The sequence below is a fragment of the Sceloporus undulatus genome, chromosome 2, assembly GCF_019175285.1.
Source record: "Sceloporus undulatus isolate JIND9_A2432 ecotype Alabama chromosome 2, SceUnd_v1.1, whole genome shotgun sequence".
Classification (NCBI taxonomy): Eukaryota; Metazoa; Chordata; class Lepidosauria; order Squamata; family Phrynosomatidae; genus Sceloporus; species Sceloporus undulatus.
Window position 1 is genome coordinate 289,138,989 of NC_056523.1, and position 18,735 is coordinate 289,157,723.

Below are 18,735 nucleotides of genomic sequence, written 5' to 3' on the forward strand. Positions count from 1 at the left end.
CCTGGCTGTCTTGGGAGACATGAAGAGGGGATGCTGTCATGCAAAACCTATCCCATAGTTCCTCTGGAAAGAGCTTGGGTTTCCTACTAAATTCGCTTTGCCATAAGCTTCCCCCATTGATCTCTGGGCTCTCTGAAGGGATTCTCCCTGGCTGTCTTGGGAGACATGAAGAGGGGATGCTGTCATGCAAAACCTATCCCATAGTTCTTCTGGAAAGAGCTTGGGTTTCCTAAATTCGCTTTGCCAGAAGCCTCCCCCATTGATCTCTGGGCTCTCTGAAGGGATTCTGCCTGGCTGTCTTGGGAGACATGAAGAGGGGATGCTGTCATGCAAAACCTATCCCATAGTTCCTCTGGAAAGAGCTTGGGTTTCCTACTAAATTCGGAGGGAAAATGTATATAAAGCTGACAGCGCTTATGACGTTTGATCGTTTAAGCGCCTTGATTGGTTCATTTAAAAAAAAAACCGCCAAAAATACATCATTTCACAAACGGTCAATGAAATGGAAACGCTGACGAAAGTTAAATCGCTTCCAAATAATCCGGGTTAACGTTACGTCATTCTGACGTACTATTGATTGACAGCTCCAAATAAGGTATGGAAGAGAAGAATCGCTTTATTTAAACACCGATTTCATGCCAAGTAGGAACGCTTGCAGGTAAAAACTTCGATTTAAATAACCAGATGGGAACGAAGAATAACGTGTTTCGAAACGCGAGATAACACCAGGGTTATTTTGAATCGGTTTTATTAAAAACGTTGTATTTTAAATCGTTTCAAATATTAAGTGGGAACACCCCCCAAGACTGCCTCCAATAACAGCATATTGGTTACTTGATCTGGGTCTCCTAGCACTGAGATGTGTTAGTGATATAATCTGCTCCTGTTTCTGTGGTCTGTTGTTGCAATTCATGTCACTGCTTTGTTTTGAAAGTAGATATTTGCATTTTGCTGTGCACGGCTTTGTGCAGTAATAGTACAATCCAGTCAATGCCAAGCACTTGGAAGTCTGGTTGACTTCAGGGGAAAAGGTTTAGATCCACTTTAGTTTACTGATTCACCAAAAGGAACAACTGTAAAGGTTCATGCTTATGCTTTGTTGTTGTTATTTGCCATCCAGTCAGCATTGAGTTAAGGCAACTTTATGAATGGGAGACTTGTAAGAGCCCCATCACTGACCACTCAGGTTCGTTTATGCCCCATATAAATCCAAATATTTCCTAATTTTGGAAATTAAATTACTTCCCAGGTGTATACAAACAGAAGACAGTAGTTCTCAGCTTTAGAGGTGGTGGTAGCAGATGTAGTGGTGGTAGGGGAGAAGAAGAGGAAGGGGTAGATGAGTAGCTTGACTTTGGATTTCACTTCTTGGGGCTTCCCTACCCAATAAGTATGTATGTAGTTCAAAGTACTATTCAGATTACTGGATACATTAACTTGTACAGGTGCATTACTTTTCTTATACACAGATTCCTTCTCTGGTTTGCTGGAGAAGAAGCTAAGCAGTTAGAGCTGCACCTCTGTTAGGATAACATGAAGCAAATCTTTCTGATTTATTTGGCTGCTTCTGCTGCAGTTGGAAGCATTTAGACAGCCCACATTATGGTTCCTGAGTTGTGCCACTGAATTTGGTACAGAATTGATGCACAGTACAGTAGGTGTACAATGAGTGTTAGTACGGAACCATAAGAAGAGTGGGCATTTACACTATCTAGAAGTCCCATGGTATTTGAATAGTAGAAAGCAATTGTTCCCTTTCCATGTCAATAAAGATATTTGGCAGGAGTCATTGGGTGCACTTACAGCATGATTTACCCAATCAGTTCTGTATTAGATGGCCTTTACTAAAGACAAAACAGAAGCCTTTGGTGCCATGGTAGTAGGGAGGAAGAAGTTGGCTGTCTTGGAAGCACATGTCTAATAAGGCATGTTTTGCCAGCAAGAGGAGCTTGCTGTATAGTGTTTGAAATGGGACCAGGACTTGTATCAATTTGAAGGGCTTATTTCTGAAGGTTCCCACTAGAAAAGGATTAGGTGGGGAACAGCACATATATGATAAACACCTACTTTGTCACTTGCTTGGCACTAATTGCATTAATTTTTAGGTACCAGTCTTTTTTTTTTAATGATTAGTTATTTTAATGGTTTGCAGTTTAAGTCTAGGAAACTTCTTGTGTTTTGAATAGTGGAACTGAAGTTTTCACTCAGTTGTTTGTTTATTAAATTACTTGGTTTTCCATTTTATATAATTAGGTTATTTGTTTACTGAGTTATTTGACTTTTCATTTTAATATTTTTCTTTTAATTTGCATTATAAACTTCTTGGGGAAAATATTATGAAGGATGATGTATAAATGTCTGCCTTAAATGAATATACTCTGTAACAGCCACTGTTAAACAAACAACTATGCTTGTCTGTTGCATGAAATGTAGCCAATTGCAGTGGCTTTGAAAGGCAGAGCAAGGATTGCAAGAAGGGAAAGGCTGCCAGGAAAGTTACTGGGTTCATTTTTTTAAAAAAAACTGGCACATGAGATCAGAAAATACAGGCCTCTTCACTATGGAATATTAATAACTGCATTTATTTTGTTACATTTAAAAAATCCACAAAGATTTTTTTCCTTTAAAAACAGCAACAAGGCCCTTCATTATTATTCTTTGGCATATGGAAGTAGCAAGCAGAGCTAATTTTTTTAACCTTTCCATCTTTGTTTATGTGTTCTAGACTTGAATACATTGCGAAACCAGTCCCCAAGATCACAGGCTTCAGGTCATGTTGATGGTCAAGCCTTGCATCATTCAGATGTTCTGCTGCACAATCTACCTTGTGACCTGGGACAAGATTCAGAAAGTGGAGGCACTGAGGAAAAGATTGTTTATCTGTAATCTTTTCTCTTTATCCATCAATAGCACTTTGCGATAACTTTTCTAATTGTTCGTAGTTGCTCTTATCCAAATGGCATTGAAGATATGTTATTTATTACAAATAATGAAAAGTTTTCCATATCCATAGGATAATAAATTATTTTTTACATATGTCTGTAATATTTATATCACAACACACAAGTCTGAAACACTCTGCAAGCAACATTAAATGTTGGCTGGCTCTAAAGAAGCAGTGGCATGAATGCGTAGTGGGATCATCATAATTGTCCTATAGATGGAAATGCTGCCATGCCGAATTCAAGCTGACCATTCATTGTGTAGCTAGATCTATAACTAAAAGAAGGATATAAGGTTTAATAAACAACACAGCAATTTCTTTTTTTAAAAAAGAGTGGTACAGATGAAACCATGAGAAAGCAAAAAAGCTCTGATTTGGTTGATAATAAAGTCCAGCAAAAGAGGCAGAGGCAGGGGGTGGCAGGAGCTTAAAAAAACACCATCTAACTCCACTCCTATGCTCAGTATCATGGTGCACAAGGCCGCAACATGCACCATGTTGGTCTCTGCCCCCAGAGACCACAATGTTCCATAGTGCAGGCTAGGAGCCAGATTCTCTCTGCATTCTTTGTTGTGTTTACTCAACCATGTGGTGTTATTGGCCAGCACAGCATAAGTAAGATTTAGACCAGTAGGGGGAACTGTGTTCTGTGGCCTTCTAGAATGATGTTGAACTGTACTTCCCAGAATTCCTCACCACCGAGTACACTGTCGAGGACTGCTGAGAGGTGTATTTGAACAACATCTAGAAGGCTGCATAATTCCTACCCTGGTCATCTCAATTTTCTTGGGCCCATGTAAGTCTGTCAGCAGAAAAAATATGTAAATACACTATCATTATCATGATTTGTGGAGAGAAGACTAAAGCCTAAAAATCCCTACCTTGTAGAGAGCTTAATAGAGGTTAATGTTCTTTTCAAGTTCTTTCATCCTTTCCTGTGAATGGAGAAACATACCTGAAATATTTCTCAAGTAATTCTAGAAAAGGACTCTTTTGGATCTCGGCTTCCTACAGGGACAATACTATACTACTACTACAGAAAGTATTCTGCCAAATTAGATTAAAACACCTTGTTTTACAATGGATATTTGAGCTATAGCCTAAGACAGACTTTATTTTAAAAGTATGGAGATTCAGGAAATCAATTCCCAGTGTCAACTTAGCCACTTGAGGATTCTACTGATTTCTTTTGCAGTGGTTTGTATCACAAAGCCAGTTTCCTCTAGCATGGATGTAACTTGCTTTCATAGCACTCTAGACCAGTTTTTGTGATGTATAGCATTATATTTTGTTCTTGGCCACAGTGAGTGCCTTCTTATGGAACCATTAAAATTCATTACATAATCTTCCAAGAAACTGAGAGAGGAAGGATTTTTAAAAAGCCTAACCAAAATACACTCCCCACTCCCATAGACATGGACTATGAATCAGTGTATTGCTTTCAGGACACAGACCTTTGATACCTTATAGAGTAATAGATAAAAGTGTTTTTCTGTCCATTTGGGGGACATAATAGTATACTTTTTGAATTTAATAAATGTTCTACATCTCCCCACACGTGTATGTGTCCATAATTCTTAAAAGTCAATAAACGTGTTTTATCAGTCCTTCGCACAATCATTTATGATCACTGTTGCAATGTGGCCCAGAGTTTGGGAAATTACTTTTTTGGTCTGTATCTCCATCACTTCCCCAAGCACCATGACCACTTGGAGTTTCCAAAAAAGTAATTATTTCCAAGCTCTAGCCTGACCCATGTGTTGCAGGTACCTGTTGGGCAGAAGAGGTTCAGTCATGTTGGAATAAGTTTCAGTGTTTCTTGCAATCTATTGAGGTAGCCAGTAAGTGCTGAGCTATTCCTTAATCCTATTCCTTAATCCTATTTATCAGCTACTGCTCTCCTCCTCCTCCTCCTCCTCTTCTTCTTCCCACCTTTCCCCCAGGTTGGGACTCAAAGTGGCATACTTCAGGTAAAAGAGACATAGGTAAAAATACACCAAATACAAGTTTAAAATATCATCGAACTATCCATAAAATTGTTACCTACTGCAAGCAAATGGATTCTCTTTGGCTATCTCTGTGTTAACATAAATGTGAAAACTAATGAAAGCATCAACAATTTAGACACAGCACAACTGAGTTTTGCAATATCAGGATCCACACCAAATGTCATCAGTGAAAAGCTCCTGTTCTACATTCTGGTTTTAAAAAAATACAGTTTGCTCTCCTACCCTTCCTCCTGCATAGTGCAGGAGGTCTGACGCAGCCTTCAAAGTATATGGTTAGCAAATTGCTATATGCTGTACCAGAAACCTTTGTTTACTGTACCTTCAAAGACCTTCTGACCTTTAATGTGGTTTATCTATCAGCTTTATTCATCCATATACACAATAAAAATAAATAGTCTGGACATGCATTGACTGTACTTTTGCATTAATAGGATGGCGAATGTGCTGGAGCTAGGTGGTCTTTACATCAGCATGCATTTTGTAGCTCTATCCATCATTTAGACATTTTTAATGTTCAGATGAATTAAACATGAGCGTTTGGGAAAACATTAAGAATTCACTAGCTCAAGCTAACAGAGTTTCACTCCTTTGTTTCTCTCCCTGGCCCTGGCTGCTATAGCAGAAAATGTCCCCTCTGTGCTTCTGTGATTCATCTTGGTAGGTTGGTGTGTTCATTGGCACTGTGTTTTAGGGCATAAGAAACTGGGCATCAGCTTTACCTTATATTATTATTGCACTATCAGATGTGAGGGCTTGGGACTGGCTCATCCATACAACCATCAACATCTGTGTTTTGAAGCTACTACACACAAAAATGTAGCAACCACATTTCCATAGCAGCTCCTAGTAACAAGATATCACATAATTAAAGCATGCATAGTAATACATATGATACTACAGAACACTAAGGTAGATTCTAGGAAGGGTTCGTTAATAAGCTGGGTTTTCAATCATATCTTGAATACAAGGCCAGTCCTACCATTAGGAAGAGTGTGGTAGGTACCTCAGGCAGATATCATGAATGGATTGTAAATTATTTGCTTTGTTATTTCCAGGTTGGAATCTTGTCAGTTAGTCCCCAAAAGAGCAAGCCTTTGAATAAAATGGTGAATGATGAATCAACACACAGGTAAATCATATTGATTCAATGGCTCGACTCTAGTAGGGAGTGATATTAGAATTTGTTTTTACCCTCAGGGTTGAGGGGAGGTTCTCATTGAATTTACTCTCTAATGTGCCAAAATAATCTGGATGACAGGTGCCTGCCTCAGATAGCAAAAATTACTTTGGCCAGCCCTGGTTAAATACCTGCTACAAGATATTAAACATGGGGTGGGTGGATTTGAGACTAGCTACCTCTGAGACCCCGATAAATTTTTCTGATTTAAAAAAAACACGAGATTGTGTGCTTTTGTCTTTTCATGCCATATAAAGTTCATGTGCCAATACTTTTCAGGTAAAATAGAATCTCCCATTGTGTTTCACTGTGATGGAGTGTGTGTGTGTATATTTGTAGTAATAGTGATCATACAAATGGTATTCTTACAAGTATTTCCTAGAGGAGATGAGAAGACAGAAATGGGTAAATCCATCCCAGCAAGGATTTTTTTTTTTTGACAGAAAAAAAAAACTGTGTTCTTTCATAGGTTGCCAGTTATGTTGAGAAAGTAGTTTTCTGTGAATCTACGTATTACATTTCATGGGATTGTACAGAGAATCAGCTGCTGCCTGGATTTTATTTTATTTAAATCCAGATCACTTCCTTGATGCTTTCACTTGACAATACAATGTCCTGCTATCACAGGAAGCAGAAGCTTACAATGGGCTATTGGGTATTATTACAGTAATTGCCAGGCTGATGCTGGGGTCCCTGAAGGACAAATTAATGACCTCTTCCATCTGGAATATTCATCCTGCTTCCAGCTGGAACCCCCAATGTATTGCATTAATGGGTCTCAATTAATTCGTCTCTTGTAATTACCCACCTGTAAAAGCAAGATGAAATGGTGACAGGCTGTCCTCCTGACTTTGGCTCATTTTACATATCACAAAATCAGACCAAAGTATAATTAGCCCTCTCTCTGGTCCTATTTTATAAGCTGTTCAAGATACAGCAATAGGTGTGAAATGGTGGACACTTCCATTTCACAGTTACTTCGTTGAAAGGCAACAACTTTCATAGATTGCAACACAGACCAGTGCAGACCAATCAGTCATCTGCAGATATCTGAAAAGATCTTTTGTAGAATGGAGAACAGTGTGAATATTTTAAAATAGCTGATTTGACAACTGCCTATATCATTCATATTCAAAATCTGTTGGAATACCTCCCTTCAATATACATCCCAATTCACAGAAAAGGAGACACAAAAGACTGCATCAAGTATAGGACCATAGTATTAATTTCCCATGCATGCAAAATTATGCTCAAAATTCAGCACCATAGACTCCAACCATACATAGAGAGAGAAATTGCAGAGGTACAAGCAGGGCTTAGAAAAAGAAAAGGTAATAGGCACCACATTGCAAACATACGATGGCTAATGGAGCGCACCAAAGAGTTCCAAAAGAAGATCAACATGTGTTTTATATACAGTGCACTGGCTCCATACACGTTCACACCATACACAGCTTCCTGTTTACGTGGAAGCTGCACTGGCATTAGATGAATGGTGGTGCACATACATGCCACGAGCCTGAGCCCCATTATATTGAATGGGGCTCGAGCTTACGCAGGATTTGCCTCACGTGGGGGAGTCCGAAATGGGCAAGGCTCCACTGTGTAGCAAAGCCTTCGACTGGATAGATCATGAAAAGCTATGGAATGGCCTTAAAGACATGGGAGTGCCACCACATCTGATAGTCCTGATGAGAAATCTGTATTTTGGACAAGAGGTCTGTTACTGTTAGAACAGAATATGGAGAAACAAAATGGTTCCCAATTGGCAAGGGGGTCAGGCAAGGCTGCATCCTTTCACCCTATCTCACCTTGCATGCAGAAAGTATCATACAAAGAGCAGGCTTGGACACAGAAGAAGGAGGAGTAAAGATAAAAGGAAAAGATATCATTCTGAGATATGCAGATGACACCATACTTCTAGCAGAAAGTCTTGCAACTTGGAACAACTACTAAGAAAGAAGAAAATTCAAAAGCAGGCTTACTGCTCAATATAAAGAAAACCAAAAATAATGACCATGGAAGATCTACACAGACACAAGCTAGATAATAAGGAAATTGAAATAGAAAAGAATTCCCATATCTTGGGTCAAAGATTGATCAGAATGGGAACTGCAGTCAGTCAAGAAATAAGAAGAAGACTAGGAATGGGGACAGCAACTACAAAAGAATAAGAAAATTCCATTGGAATTCGGATCTGATTCCCATGTATTCAATTTCTCCTTGGAAAACCCAAATCGTTGGTGGATAAACCGATTTAAAAAGGGTGCACATTTTTAGAGGTTTATCTTGCGCATCCTAAGTCCAATTCAGGGCAAATTAATGGGAATGACAAGGGTGTCTGATTCGGGAACTTGGGGATGGGAGGAGCAGTGCTCAAGGGGCTGGCCTGGGGGTGTCACCTGCTTGTTCTCTTTCCTGCATTACCGGCACCATTTTCTCCCGTTCGCATAGTCTTTCCCCCGGTGGAATGGGAAGCAGGGTAAGGCTCTACATTGACCTCCAAATGCAGTAAACACATTAAACCCCCTGCAACCTCTCCCCTGCTCCACATTCATAGACCAATGTGTGAGGAGAGCCATTGAACACCATTTTAAACTATTTTTTCTTTTTTCTTTTTTTGCCTCTGCATGAGCGCCTGAGCAGCAGATGGGCTTTGCAGTACATGCCTGCTTAATCGCCCCCCAGACAGCCCAGGGAGCAATGGGGGAGGCAAAGGGATTTGGGGGAAATCGAGGCTCCTTCTCTCTTTCCCAGAGGAACTATGTGAAGACACAGGAGAGCCTGGGATGCAAAGGGATTTGAGGGGAAAAGAGGCTCCCTTTTCCCTTTCCCGGAGGGGAAAAGTGCCTAAGCAGCTGATTGGCTGTGACGTCAAGCACTTAAGCGCTTGATTGACAGCTGCTTTAAAAAAAGAGGTTCCAGAAGGGCAATGGAAACGGGGAGCAAAATAGCCTGCTTCAAATTACCACGGGGAAAATACCAATGGGAACAAAAACAGGGGTAAAAAAAACCAGGTCTGTTTGCACTCGTTTTTAATGGGAACGATGGGTCAGATTTGATTACGACTCGGAAAAAAAATCCAAGTCAGAATCGCAGCGATATATGTTGCGTTATGTGCCCAGTGGGAATGGCCCCTGAGGCGCGTTATAAACGGGCCTTTAATACACCCCCCTCACGTGCTAGGGGTTGGCCGAGGACCTAGTGTCCACACCAGCCTCACCCCAGCACGTGACGAGGGCGTAAAGATGGCGGTGCCCTATACACACGGGCGCCGCCATCTTTACATGCTGGATGCGTTGCGTTCGCATGTGTCGCCCCGGAAATGACGCTGCAAATGCGCCCCTTGCGCTTTGCAGTGCCTCTTCCGGGGCCTCAGAAGGAGTGCGATTTCCGCGCTCCTTCTCGGCAGCGTCCGGGAGCCGTGACGTTTAAAGGCTGCGGCTCCCGGACAGTGCAAGCGGCGGTGACAGCAGACCGCCGCAATCCGGCGGTCTGTAACGTGCCTGAGACTAAGAGTTTTTTGTTTTGTTTTGAAAGATTTCTGCTAAAAGCATAGTAAGTCAATAGGATGTGTGTGTATGTGTGTGTGTATCCCATTGTGTACCTATTTCATAGACTTTTTTTTTTTGCTTGAAACTTATATGGGTTGCCTCTCCCTTCTGTCCAATGTGTTGTTCATAACTCTTTCTGACATATAGGGAAAATTTTGTAGTTATACATCTCTATAAGAATACGCATACACTTTTTGGTACATCTCTCCAGCCACCAAAATGTCATATATATGGAACCTGCATGTGAAATGATCTGCAACAGAATAAAACAATTAATGTCCCAAATGTCCTGTTTTTCAAGGACACTGGAAATTTACAACCTGAAAGGTGGCTGGAACAACGGGGAAAAAAGGATTTCTTGCCATCTCTAAATCTCAATTATATATCATTTTATTTCCAGTTTCCTGTTTCTATAAATCCTCTGTCTGGTTCACAAGCCATGACAAAAGCAAGCAGAAAAGCAAAATGTACAGTTCCCAAAGATATTCAGACAAATTCACATCTGAATCCAAATGTTGTGACTTGGGACCATTTTGGACTAATTCACATAATCTAAAACTTACACGAACAAGCTATTGCAGCAACTTCCAGATTCAAATATTGGATTCATTATGTTCTTCTTTAAAAAAAAAAAAAAAAGCTCAAGTGAGAACATCTGAGCAGAGGTTATAATTGACACCAGACTGTAGGCCTGTTCTAATCAAGTACTACAAGCTGGCCCAGATCGTTGCGTTATGCCTCTGGAGAGAGAGAGACACAGATGGACTTGGAGGATCATTTGCCCCCACTGCAAAAAGGAGCAAAACAAAGGAAAATGGGTAGAAGTAAAACGGTTTTCATTCCTCTTTTTAAACATTTTCCCCTTCCACTTCAAGATGGATGGAAAGAAAACATGGACAGTGTCACTTGCATACCCTTTAACTGTTTCAGTTTGGCAGAGACAGCCCAAGTTAATCTTTTGTCATCCCACGCTTTCAGCTACTTTAAAAATACTCCAGTATTTCTCTCCTCCCCCCACTTCCCCCTTTGTTCTCAGCTTACTTCCATTGCTGCAAACTCAGTTCTGTTGTGAAAGTAATTTTCAGTTAGTTAATGGGGGGGGGGGGAGGTGAGGCAGAATCTTGTCCTTCCCAGTTGGCTCACACAAAAGCAAACTGCTGGAGCTTCTTCCTCATTAATTCTTCTTAATTAATAGTCATATTGAGCATGTGTTTATATTGCTGGGCCACATGTGTTCCAGACAGTAGACGATATTTCATCATATCATCAGCAGTCGAGGGACAGAAGAATAGGAGCTGACTCACTCTCTTCACAGTGGAAAATGTGTAATGTGGGTTTGTGGACCATGTGACTACCAGTCTTGCAACTGCCGCAATGTTTCACACTTGAGGAGTCCTAGGAATGCCTTGCGATTCGGAGCTATTGCTAATATAAACCTACATGTAAGGTTACAGCACTACAATTGACCATTGCCTACATGTTGACTCATCATTCTGTAACTGATACAGTGGGTTACAATTGTTGGGCTTAACCAATAGGGTTTGGTCCACAAACATTGGTCAGAAAAGGCTGAAATATATGTTATTTTGGCCAACATGACCTCTAAAACAGCAAAACTAGTTTCATGACTGGGAGGAGGCTCATTGCCGTGTGAACCTTAGCTAAAGACTGCTTTTAGTGTCAACTAGTTAAAATATTAATGAATAAATATGGGCTGGAATTCACTAAGGCACTTAGGGGTTTGTATGCAGAGTCCCTGCATATTCCCTAGTTTAGAGGATGTGTAGGAACCATGAAAGTCTCTCAGTCCCCACTTACTGGGCAGCACCCACTGCAATAACTAGGGGTCTCATCACCTGTTGTTCAGGAAGCAGCTTACTGACATTTCCATCCACCCATCTTCTGAGTAATCTTCTGTGCAAGGGGGATTTGTCATAGGGATTCATGAGAGGTAGAGGGAATACCAATCAGTCAGTGCTTTCTGATTGACAGGGGAACAGATTCCCTCCTTCATCACAGCACTTGCACTGTAAGTGGGGACTGAGGGTGGGGATGGTCCGAGATACAATACACAGCTATAGGACTAATGTGGATACTATTTGTAACTTTTTGTGAATTCCAGAAATCAACTGGTTAACACATATAGTGAGCCATTGATATCTGCTAAGGTTTGGTTCCAGGACCCCCTATGTATATAAAAATCTTGAATGCTCAAGTCCCATTATACAGTGCGCCCGCGCCATATGCGGCTTGAGCATACGCGCTCAAGCCGCGCGGGGCGGAAGGGGTGGCGTGTCCCATTCATTTGAATGCGCGCGCGCCTGTTGCGCCCCGCTGCCGTGCATGAGCCCCATTGTTTCCAATGGGGCTCGAGCATAGGCGGAATTCGCCTTACGTGGCGGGATCCGGAACGGATCCCCCGCGTAAGGCGAGGACCGACTGTATACAATGGCACAGTAAGATGATGTCCCTTATATGAAGTAGCAAAATCAAAGTTTGATTTTTATTTTATTTTATTTTTTAACATTTCATGTTGTGGATAGTTGAATCTGTGGATGCAGAATCCATGGATATGGAAGGCTGACTATACTAACAACAGGTTTCAGGCAGGCTCAGATTGCACTGATCTGCCCACATCCCAGCTCTTGGCCATGTCAGTAGTTTCCTCCTCTGGAGGTCCTCTGGGAGTTGGTCTTAATGCCACAGTAGCCAGTGTTACAAGCCAGCATTCTCCTCCTGTTCCTTCATGAAAGTCAGCAGTAGAGACTCTTCTTAAATTAACCCAGAACATTTATGCAAGGACAAAAAATGTCCTTGCATACATAGTCTGTATAGAGTTATGTTAATTCCTAAATTAGATGTGTCACATGAAACAGTACTGGTCAAGCAGCTGCACCTTTTTGAAAGTTGTGCAAGGACAACATCCAAAGTTTTGCTTGTGCAAGCATTTTTAATGTTTTGCTTTGGGGCAGTGAATAGCACAAAACAGCACAATACAGCATAACTACACTGGCTGGGATTTCCACTCCAGGAGCATTACAATTAGATTTAGGTATTTGCATTGTTGTTGCCTTCCACTTGCTATTATCACCATGAGAAATGTTCAAAGACTTCACATTCAGTATCCCAGTTTTTAAAGTGAGTGAGACAGAATGCATCTACCATGCATAATGAAATTTCTCTGTTAATTTTTGGGAGGGGGAAGAAAATGAACAACTCTAGTGTGGTCGTACTAACAGCATGTGAGTTGTTTAATCTTCAAAGCTAGCTTTACCTTGAAAGTTTCATAAGCCATTCAGTAAATATTGTTTTGCAAACTTCAAAAGGAAAAAAAAAATTAGATTATTCCAGAGCTGAGATTAACATTTGAATTTGTACATACCTTTGGAATAAAACCTTTTCCCTAGTATAATAAGTGAATAATATTCTTTTCAAATTCAGGGACAAACTGTTCTTGTTTAACAAAAATTACTATTAAATATGGTACAAAAGAGATATGTGGTAATCTCTCATAATGCAAATAACTGCCAGATTCATAGAGTTTGTACACTTTTCATTCTGAAGTTCTGTTTTAATTCATTAGAAATCCAGAAATAAATTGTTAGGGATGATCTTTAAACACAAAGATTGGCAATTATTTAATTTCATAGCATTGAATGCCTTTGTCCAGACAATAGAGGCAGCTTCCGGTGACTGCACACAATTTCTGATTTGGAATGAATAAAAAAGGATTAATTTAATGTCTGCTCATTGGGTGTTGGAAAGTTAATATTAGTCTTTAGAATTCTGAGTTGGCAAGGCACATAGTCCATCATGGTCTAAAACTTTCTCTTTAGCCTGTATTCATACCACAGAATTATAGCACTATGATTCCACTTCAGCAGCCATGGTTCTGTCCTATTAAATCCTGGGATTTGCAGTTAAGAAAGGGGGAGTTAGAATTCTCAGCCAGAGAGCTTTAGTGCCTTATCAAACTACAAACTATAGGATACCACAGAGTGTTGCCATGGCAGTTAAACTAAAATTATGGTGCTACAATTTTGTAGTATGAAAAGGGCTTTATGGGGATTTTTTTTTTTTTAAAAAAACCACTATTCTTTTTATCCCTTGATCCTCTTGGGCTGAATAGGACCCTGCTTCTACTGCCACCCTTTTCTTTACTTAGGGCCTTTACAAACTGGCCTGAAAGGCTGGCCTAGGGGCAAAGTTGGGGTGAAGTGTCCTAACGACGCATGCCTGACTCTGCCCCCCTCAGGGCGCCCCAATGTCATGCGCTGCTCCAAACATTGCATGGCATCATGATATGCCTCCAGCACTGTGTCCAGATGATGCAGTGTCGAAGGGGTGCCATATAGCAACACTGCCACAACTATGGCGCCCTCAGAAGGCTGGATCGGGGCGGTGGCTTAAGGTTGCCGCAGACCCAATCCAGCTGAAGAAGGGGTGACTGGAGGCTGCCCCTTCAGGGCTGTTTGTACAGTCCCTTACTGAAGGCAAGGGTAGTAGGAAAGACAGATGCTACAAGAGGGGCAGGAGTTGAAGCTCTGCAGCCATTCTTCCTGAGCATTTGCCTCACATTTCCTCTAGGGGAATAGACCTATGTGTGCCACTTAACTGTTCCTTCACCAGCTGGGCTAGCCTTTCACTGTGAGATGGAAGATGCTATCCCTTTGGAAGTAGTGAAATTAGTCCAGTCAACATCTGCATGTAGAACAGAGGTGCCTCCGTGGATACAGAAGGCCAACTGTATTCTTCTAAGGGATGCTAAATATATTTACCTGCCAGTAGGTAGTTACTTAGGTGGGAGGCCCCCTCCAGAAGACACTTTCAAAACCACAAGTTTCTGCACATCCATATTTTTACACATGCATAAACATGTCCACTCTTTTCTAGTTAGTATAATTAATGTGTGGCTGCAACTGCATTACCAATCCAATGTTCTCATTTTTGTTAATTAAATTCTCCCTGCAAAGCGAGTAGATTTGCATTTAGTGTTAAGTGGCATTGTTTTCATATTGGGATTCCTCTGTCCCTGTGCCTGTAGTGTACTGGAATGAAAACATAAAACATCAGTGTCAGGAATTGTAATTGATTTCCCTGAAGAAATCCTACTGACAGGTGATCAGAAGCCATTCCAGATTCCTTCTACTAAGAAATCAGTAAAAGCAATGTTTTAATTGGATCAACATCTATTTTCTGCTGCTGGAGCATTGTTGTGTTTTTTGTCTGCCTTTAAGTCATTTCCGACTTATGGTGACACTAAGACAAACCTATCAGAGGGTTTTCTTGGCAAAATTTGTTTGAAGGGGGATTGCTTTTGCCTTCCTCTGAGGCTGAGAGAATGTGCCCAAGGTCATCCAGTGGCTTTCTGTGGCTGAGTGGGGATTCAAATCCTGGTCTGCAAAGTCATAGTCCAGCACTTAAACAACTACTCGACACTGGCTCTCATGCAAAGATTTAAAGCAGCTTTATTTTACTGTTGTGGTTGTTCCTTGTTGTGTGCCTTCAAGTTGTTTCCAACTTATAGCATCATGGGATTTTCTTGGCAAGACTTGTTCAGAGAAGGTTTGCCATTGCCTTCTCCTGAAAGTGAGAGTGTGTGACTTACCCAAAGTCACCCCATGCATTTCATGGCCAAGCTAGGATTTGAACCCTGGTCCTCAGAGTCATAGTCCAATGCTTAAACCACTATGCCATGCTGGCTCTCTTTTGCTAGGCTACCAAAATGTGTAGAAAATAATAATAATTAATAAAATAATAATAAATATTTTTTTTATTTATATCCCGCCCCTTTGAGGTCAATCGGGGCGGCTAACAATAATAAAATACAATGCAATATATACAAAAACTTCCCTCTCCCCCCCCCCTTAAAAAGTTATTAAATCACTTATAATTAAAACCAACAAAAATAATAAAATTTTTATTAATAAAAAGAAAAATCTTGCAGTATATTCATAATTTTCTGGCTGTTCATATCCCAAATTTCAAAGGTTTATTTCAGCTGAACTCCATGATCCCATTAATTCCAAAATGATGAAGGTGACAGAAGGTGAGGCACCATTTGTGAGTGATAACCCTGAGAAGGACAAAAGGCCATATATATCACCACAGTGTTTCCTTCTACAACTGTCCTTGCACTTCCATGTAGTAATTGCTACCATTCAGGCCTTCTTTGGAAAAATGATGATGATCTATCTCCCCCCCCCCCCCCAGCCACAAATATTCTTTAGCCATTAACAAAAGGCAGAAAATCTTAAAAGCAAGGTGCCTTTAAAGGGGGAGAGCGGGAGTGTGCCTGCCTCTGTGTTCTCAGGCACTGTTCTGCATGACAATGAGGCAATGTATAAAAGGTGGCCATGAATACAAAATAATCATTCTGCTACCATCAACCCTAACATTATGGAGCTAATACAGAAATATTTCAATAATAACTATAATTTGAATAAATATGTAGTGCAAGGCTTTCTATTGAACATACTGAGTCAGTGCAGTCTGTGAAGCACTGTTGCTATGGTGACTGCGGGGCAGTTGAATTAATTTAGGCCTGAACAGATGTGGTGAACTATGTAGGGTTGCTTGTTCCCTCTGCTTACAATGAGTATGCATGTGCAAATGCGTGTGTATGAAGGTTTAAAACACTATGAGCTGAAAATCCAGCATCATTCAAGCACATTCAGATACAAAGAATAGCCCATTAATTAGGAAAGCTATAATACAGTTGCTTTCTTACAGGGGCACACGCTTATCCTTCTCCTCTGACCAGAAGCAAAACATGGAACTCTGAAACAAGCTTTCATAAAGAATGTGCAAATCTGTCAGTTTTGCTTTATCCTGCTTCCTAATTTTTCCAACCTTAAATTTGTTTTTGAAAATTTGCTTTTTGTGTGTGAAAAATCTACATGAAAAAATCTAGGAATTTTTGTGCACATGTCTCCTAATGTATGAATTCTTATATGCAGTTTTGCCCAATATTTGCATTTTAGCCAGCAATGTTTTCTAATACAGTGGTCCCTCCACATTCGCTGGGTTTAGGGGCACAGGAAATCTGAGAAAGTGGGAAAATTGCAAATAACAATCCACTTTTATTTTACCTGAGAGAACACCTCTCCAGGAATCACTAGGTCCTCCTGCACAATCTATGGTCAACTTCTAGCAGATGTTGACCATAGAATTATGCTAGAGGACCTAAAAATGTCTAGAGAAGTGTTCTTCCTGGGAATTTCTAGGTCCTCCAGTGCAAATCTGTGGTCAAGGTGTTGACCATTGAATTATATTGGTGAATCTACAAGTGCCTAAAGAAGTGTTTTCTCTATAATCTCTGGGTCCTACTGTGAGACTCTATGGCCAGTGTCTGGCAGAGTCTTACTGTAGGACCTAGAGGTTCCTAGAGAGAACATTTCAATCAAATCCGTGAATAATCAAAGCTACAAATGTGGACAGCTGACTATATATGTTTTTGGTACAGTGAGCCCTTGGTATCTGATGTGGTTTGGTTCCAGGACCCTCTATGGATACCAACATCCATGGATGCTTGCGTCACATTAAATACAATGGTATAGTAAAATGGTGACCCATATATAAAATGGTAAAAACAAGGTTTGCTTTTTGGAATTTATATTTTATAAAAAATTTTTTAAGCTGTGAGTAGTTGAATCTATAGAAAAAGAATCCATGGATAAGGAGGGCCAACTGTACATTATGTCTCCTAATATTTTTGTGCTCACATTCTGCTAATATACACATTTTGCCCACTTTTTGATTAGAAAACTGTATTATAGAATTCAAAAAGGTTGAATATTGGAGTATAATTGCTAGTGTTCATGTACTGGTTTGGGACAACTAAGCAACTTAGGTAAATGCAAACTGAACACATTTCTCCATCGCGATGAGCTCATTGTGATCTTTCATTGCTTGTGATCTTAATCATACCAAGCTCTTGAGTTTCCTTGGTAATATGTACAACTTCTAGTGGGGGAAAATATTATCATCATTATGGAAAAAGAGATCCAGGGAGGGAGGGACAAGTCGTGCTTGTAGAAGCTGTGATTTTAGGTCAATTTCTGTTGTTTCTTGCAGTGTGTTTTTGTAATCTTCCAATATTTTTAACATCTCTGAAACAGACTGTGCTTCAGCTGGTAAGGAATGTCTTTTATTTCTCTTCTCGCTTTTTATTTAATGTTCTAGAGGAGTAAGCACAAAAAGAAAATAAAATCTCCTTGCACACTTTGGGTGATTACTCCACAGTCAGCAGCTAGGGAATTCTGGGAATTGCTGACCAAGATTCCCAAAGTCTACCCCTCTTTGGACTGCAAATTAGCATTAAAAGGTGAGCATGAAATACTACTACTCATACTTAAAGTATTTGGGGTTATGAAGGAATATTCTCTGAAGTCAGTCTGGGTAATGATCTAGGGTGTTTTTGTTTTGTTTAGGTTGTAGCTTTGCCAACCATCCATTTATTTTTCCTGCTTGGATCATTTGAAGATATTTGCAATGCAAGTGAGAAAGCCCTGTGCTATGCATGGAGGTACCATCTTTATTGTGCTTGATCATCCTACACTCTGGGGTGTGTAGATGGATGTTTGTTTTGTGTATGTGTAGTTGCTCTTGGGGGTATAGGACAAGAAATGCTCATGTGTGCTTGTATACACATACACATATTTGTTGTCTTGTTGTTGTTGACTGCCTTTGAGTTGACTTCAACTCATGGTGACTCCATGTTTAATCTCTTCATCATGTAAGGCTCTTGGGTCCACCTCCTGCTTCTGTCTGAGAAGGATGGGACCCCTTGAACCATCCAAATGAACTGAGCTGCCACCATCAACTGATTTGACCCCCCTCTTTCCATAGTAACTCAGTAGGAAACTACTTTGCAGTTTCACTTGCGCTTTCTATCTCCAACACTGCAGAGACTTTCCTCAACCCACTGTGGATATGAAACTGAACAAAAGGCATGCGAAAAGGAGTGTATGAGGAAAGTAATTTTAAGGGGAAAGGCTTTATTCTAAGTAAAAAATCTCCATTAGCAAAAAGATATCTCTCTTCATGAAG

The 18,735-nt window shown here is 40.4% G+C and overlaps 1 protein-coding gene, 1 long non-coding RNA gene and 1 pseudogene across 9 annotated transcripts in view; 2 read left to right on the forward strand and 1 right to left on the reverse strand.

The window, feature by feature from the left end:
• Positions 1 to 4,501, forward strand: part of ARHGEF28 (Rho guanine nucleotide exchange factor 28) — a 257,884-nt gene extending 253,383 nt beyond the window's left edge. For all 8 annotated transcript variants that reach the window (XM_042448458.1, XM_042448457.1, XM_042448461.1 and 5 more), the window contains one exon: positions 2,726 to 4,501. In XM_042448458.1, coding sequence (XP_042304392.1) covers positions 2,726 to 2,886 — 161 coding nt within the window. In that variant the 3' untranslated portion in view covers positions 2,887 to 4,501. The remainder of the gene's footprint in view (positions 1 to 2,725) is intronic.
• Positions 1 to 18,735, reverse strand: part of LOC121920665 — a 1,182,487-nt pseudogene that overhangs the window by 488,982 nt on the left and 674,770 nt on the right.
• On the forward strand, positions 6,011 to 18,211 carry LOC121921023. Its single transcript, XR_006101822.1, has 3 exons — positions 6,011 to 6,082; positions 17,869 to 18,010; positions 18,117 to 18,211. It is a non-coding gene; the product is annotated as an uncharacterized LOC121921023 (long non-coding RNA).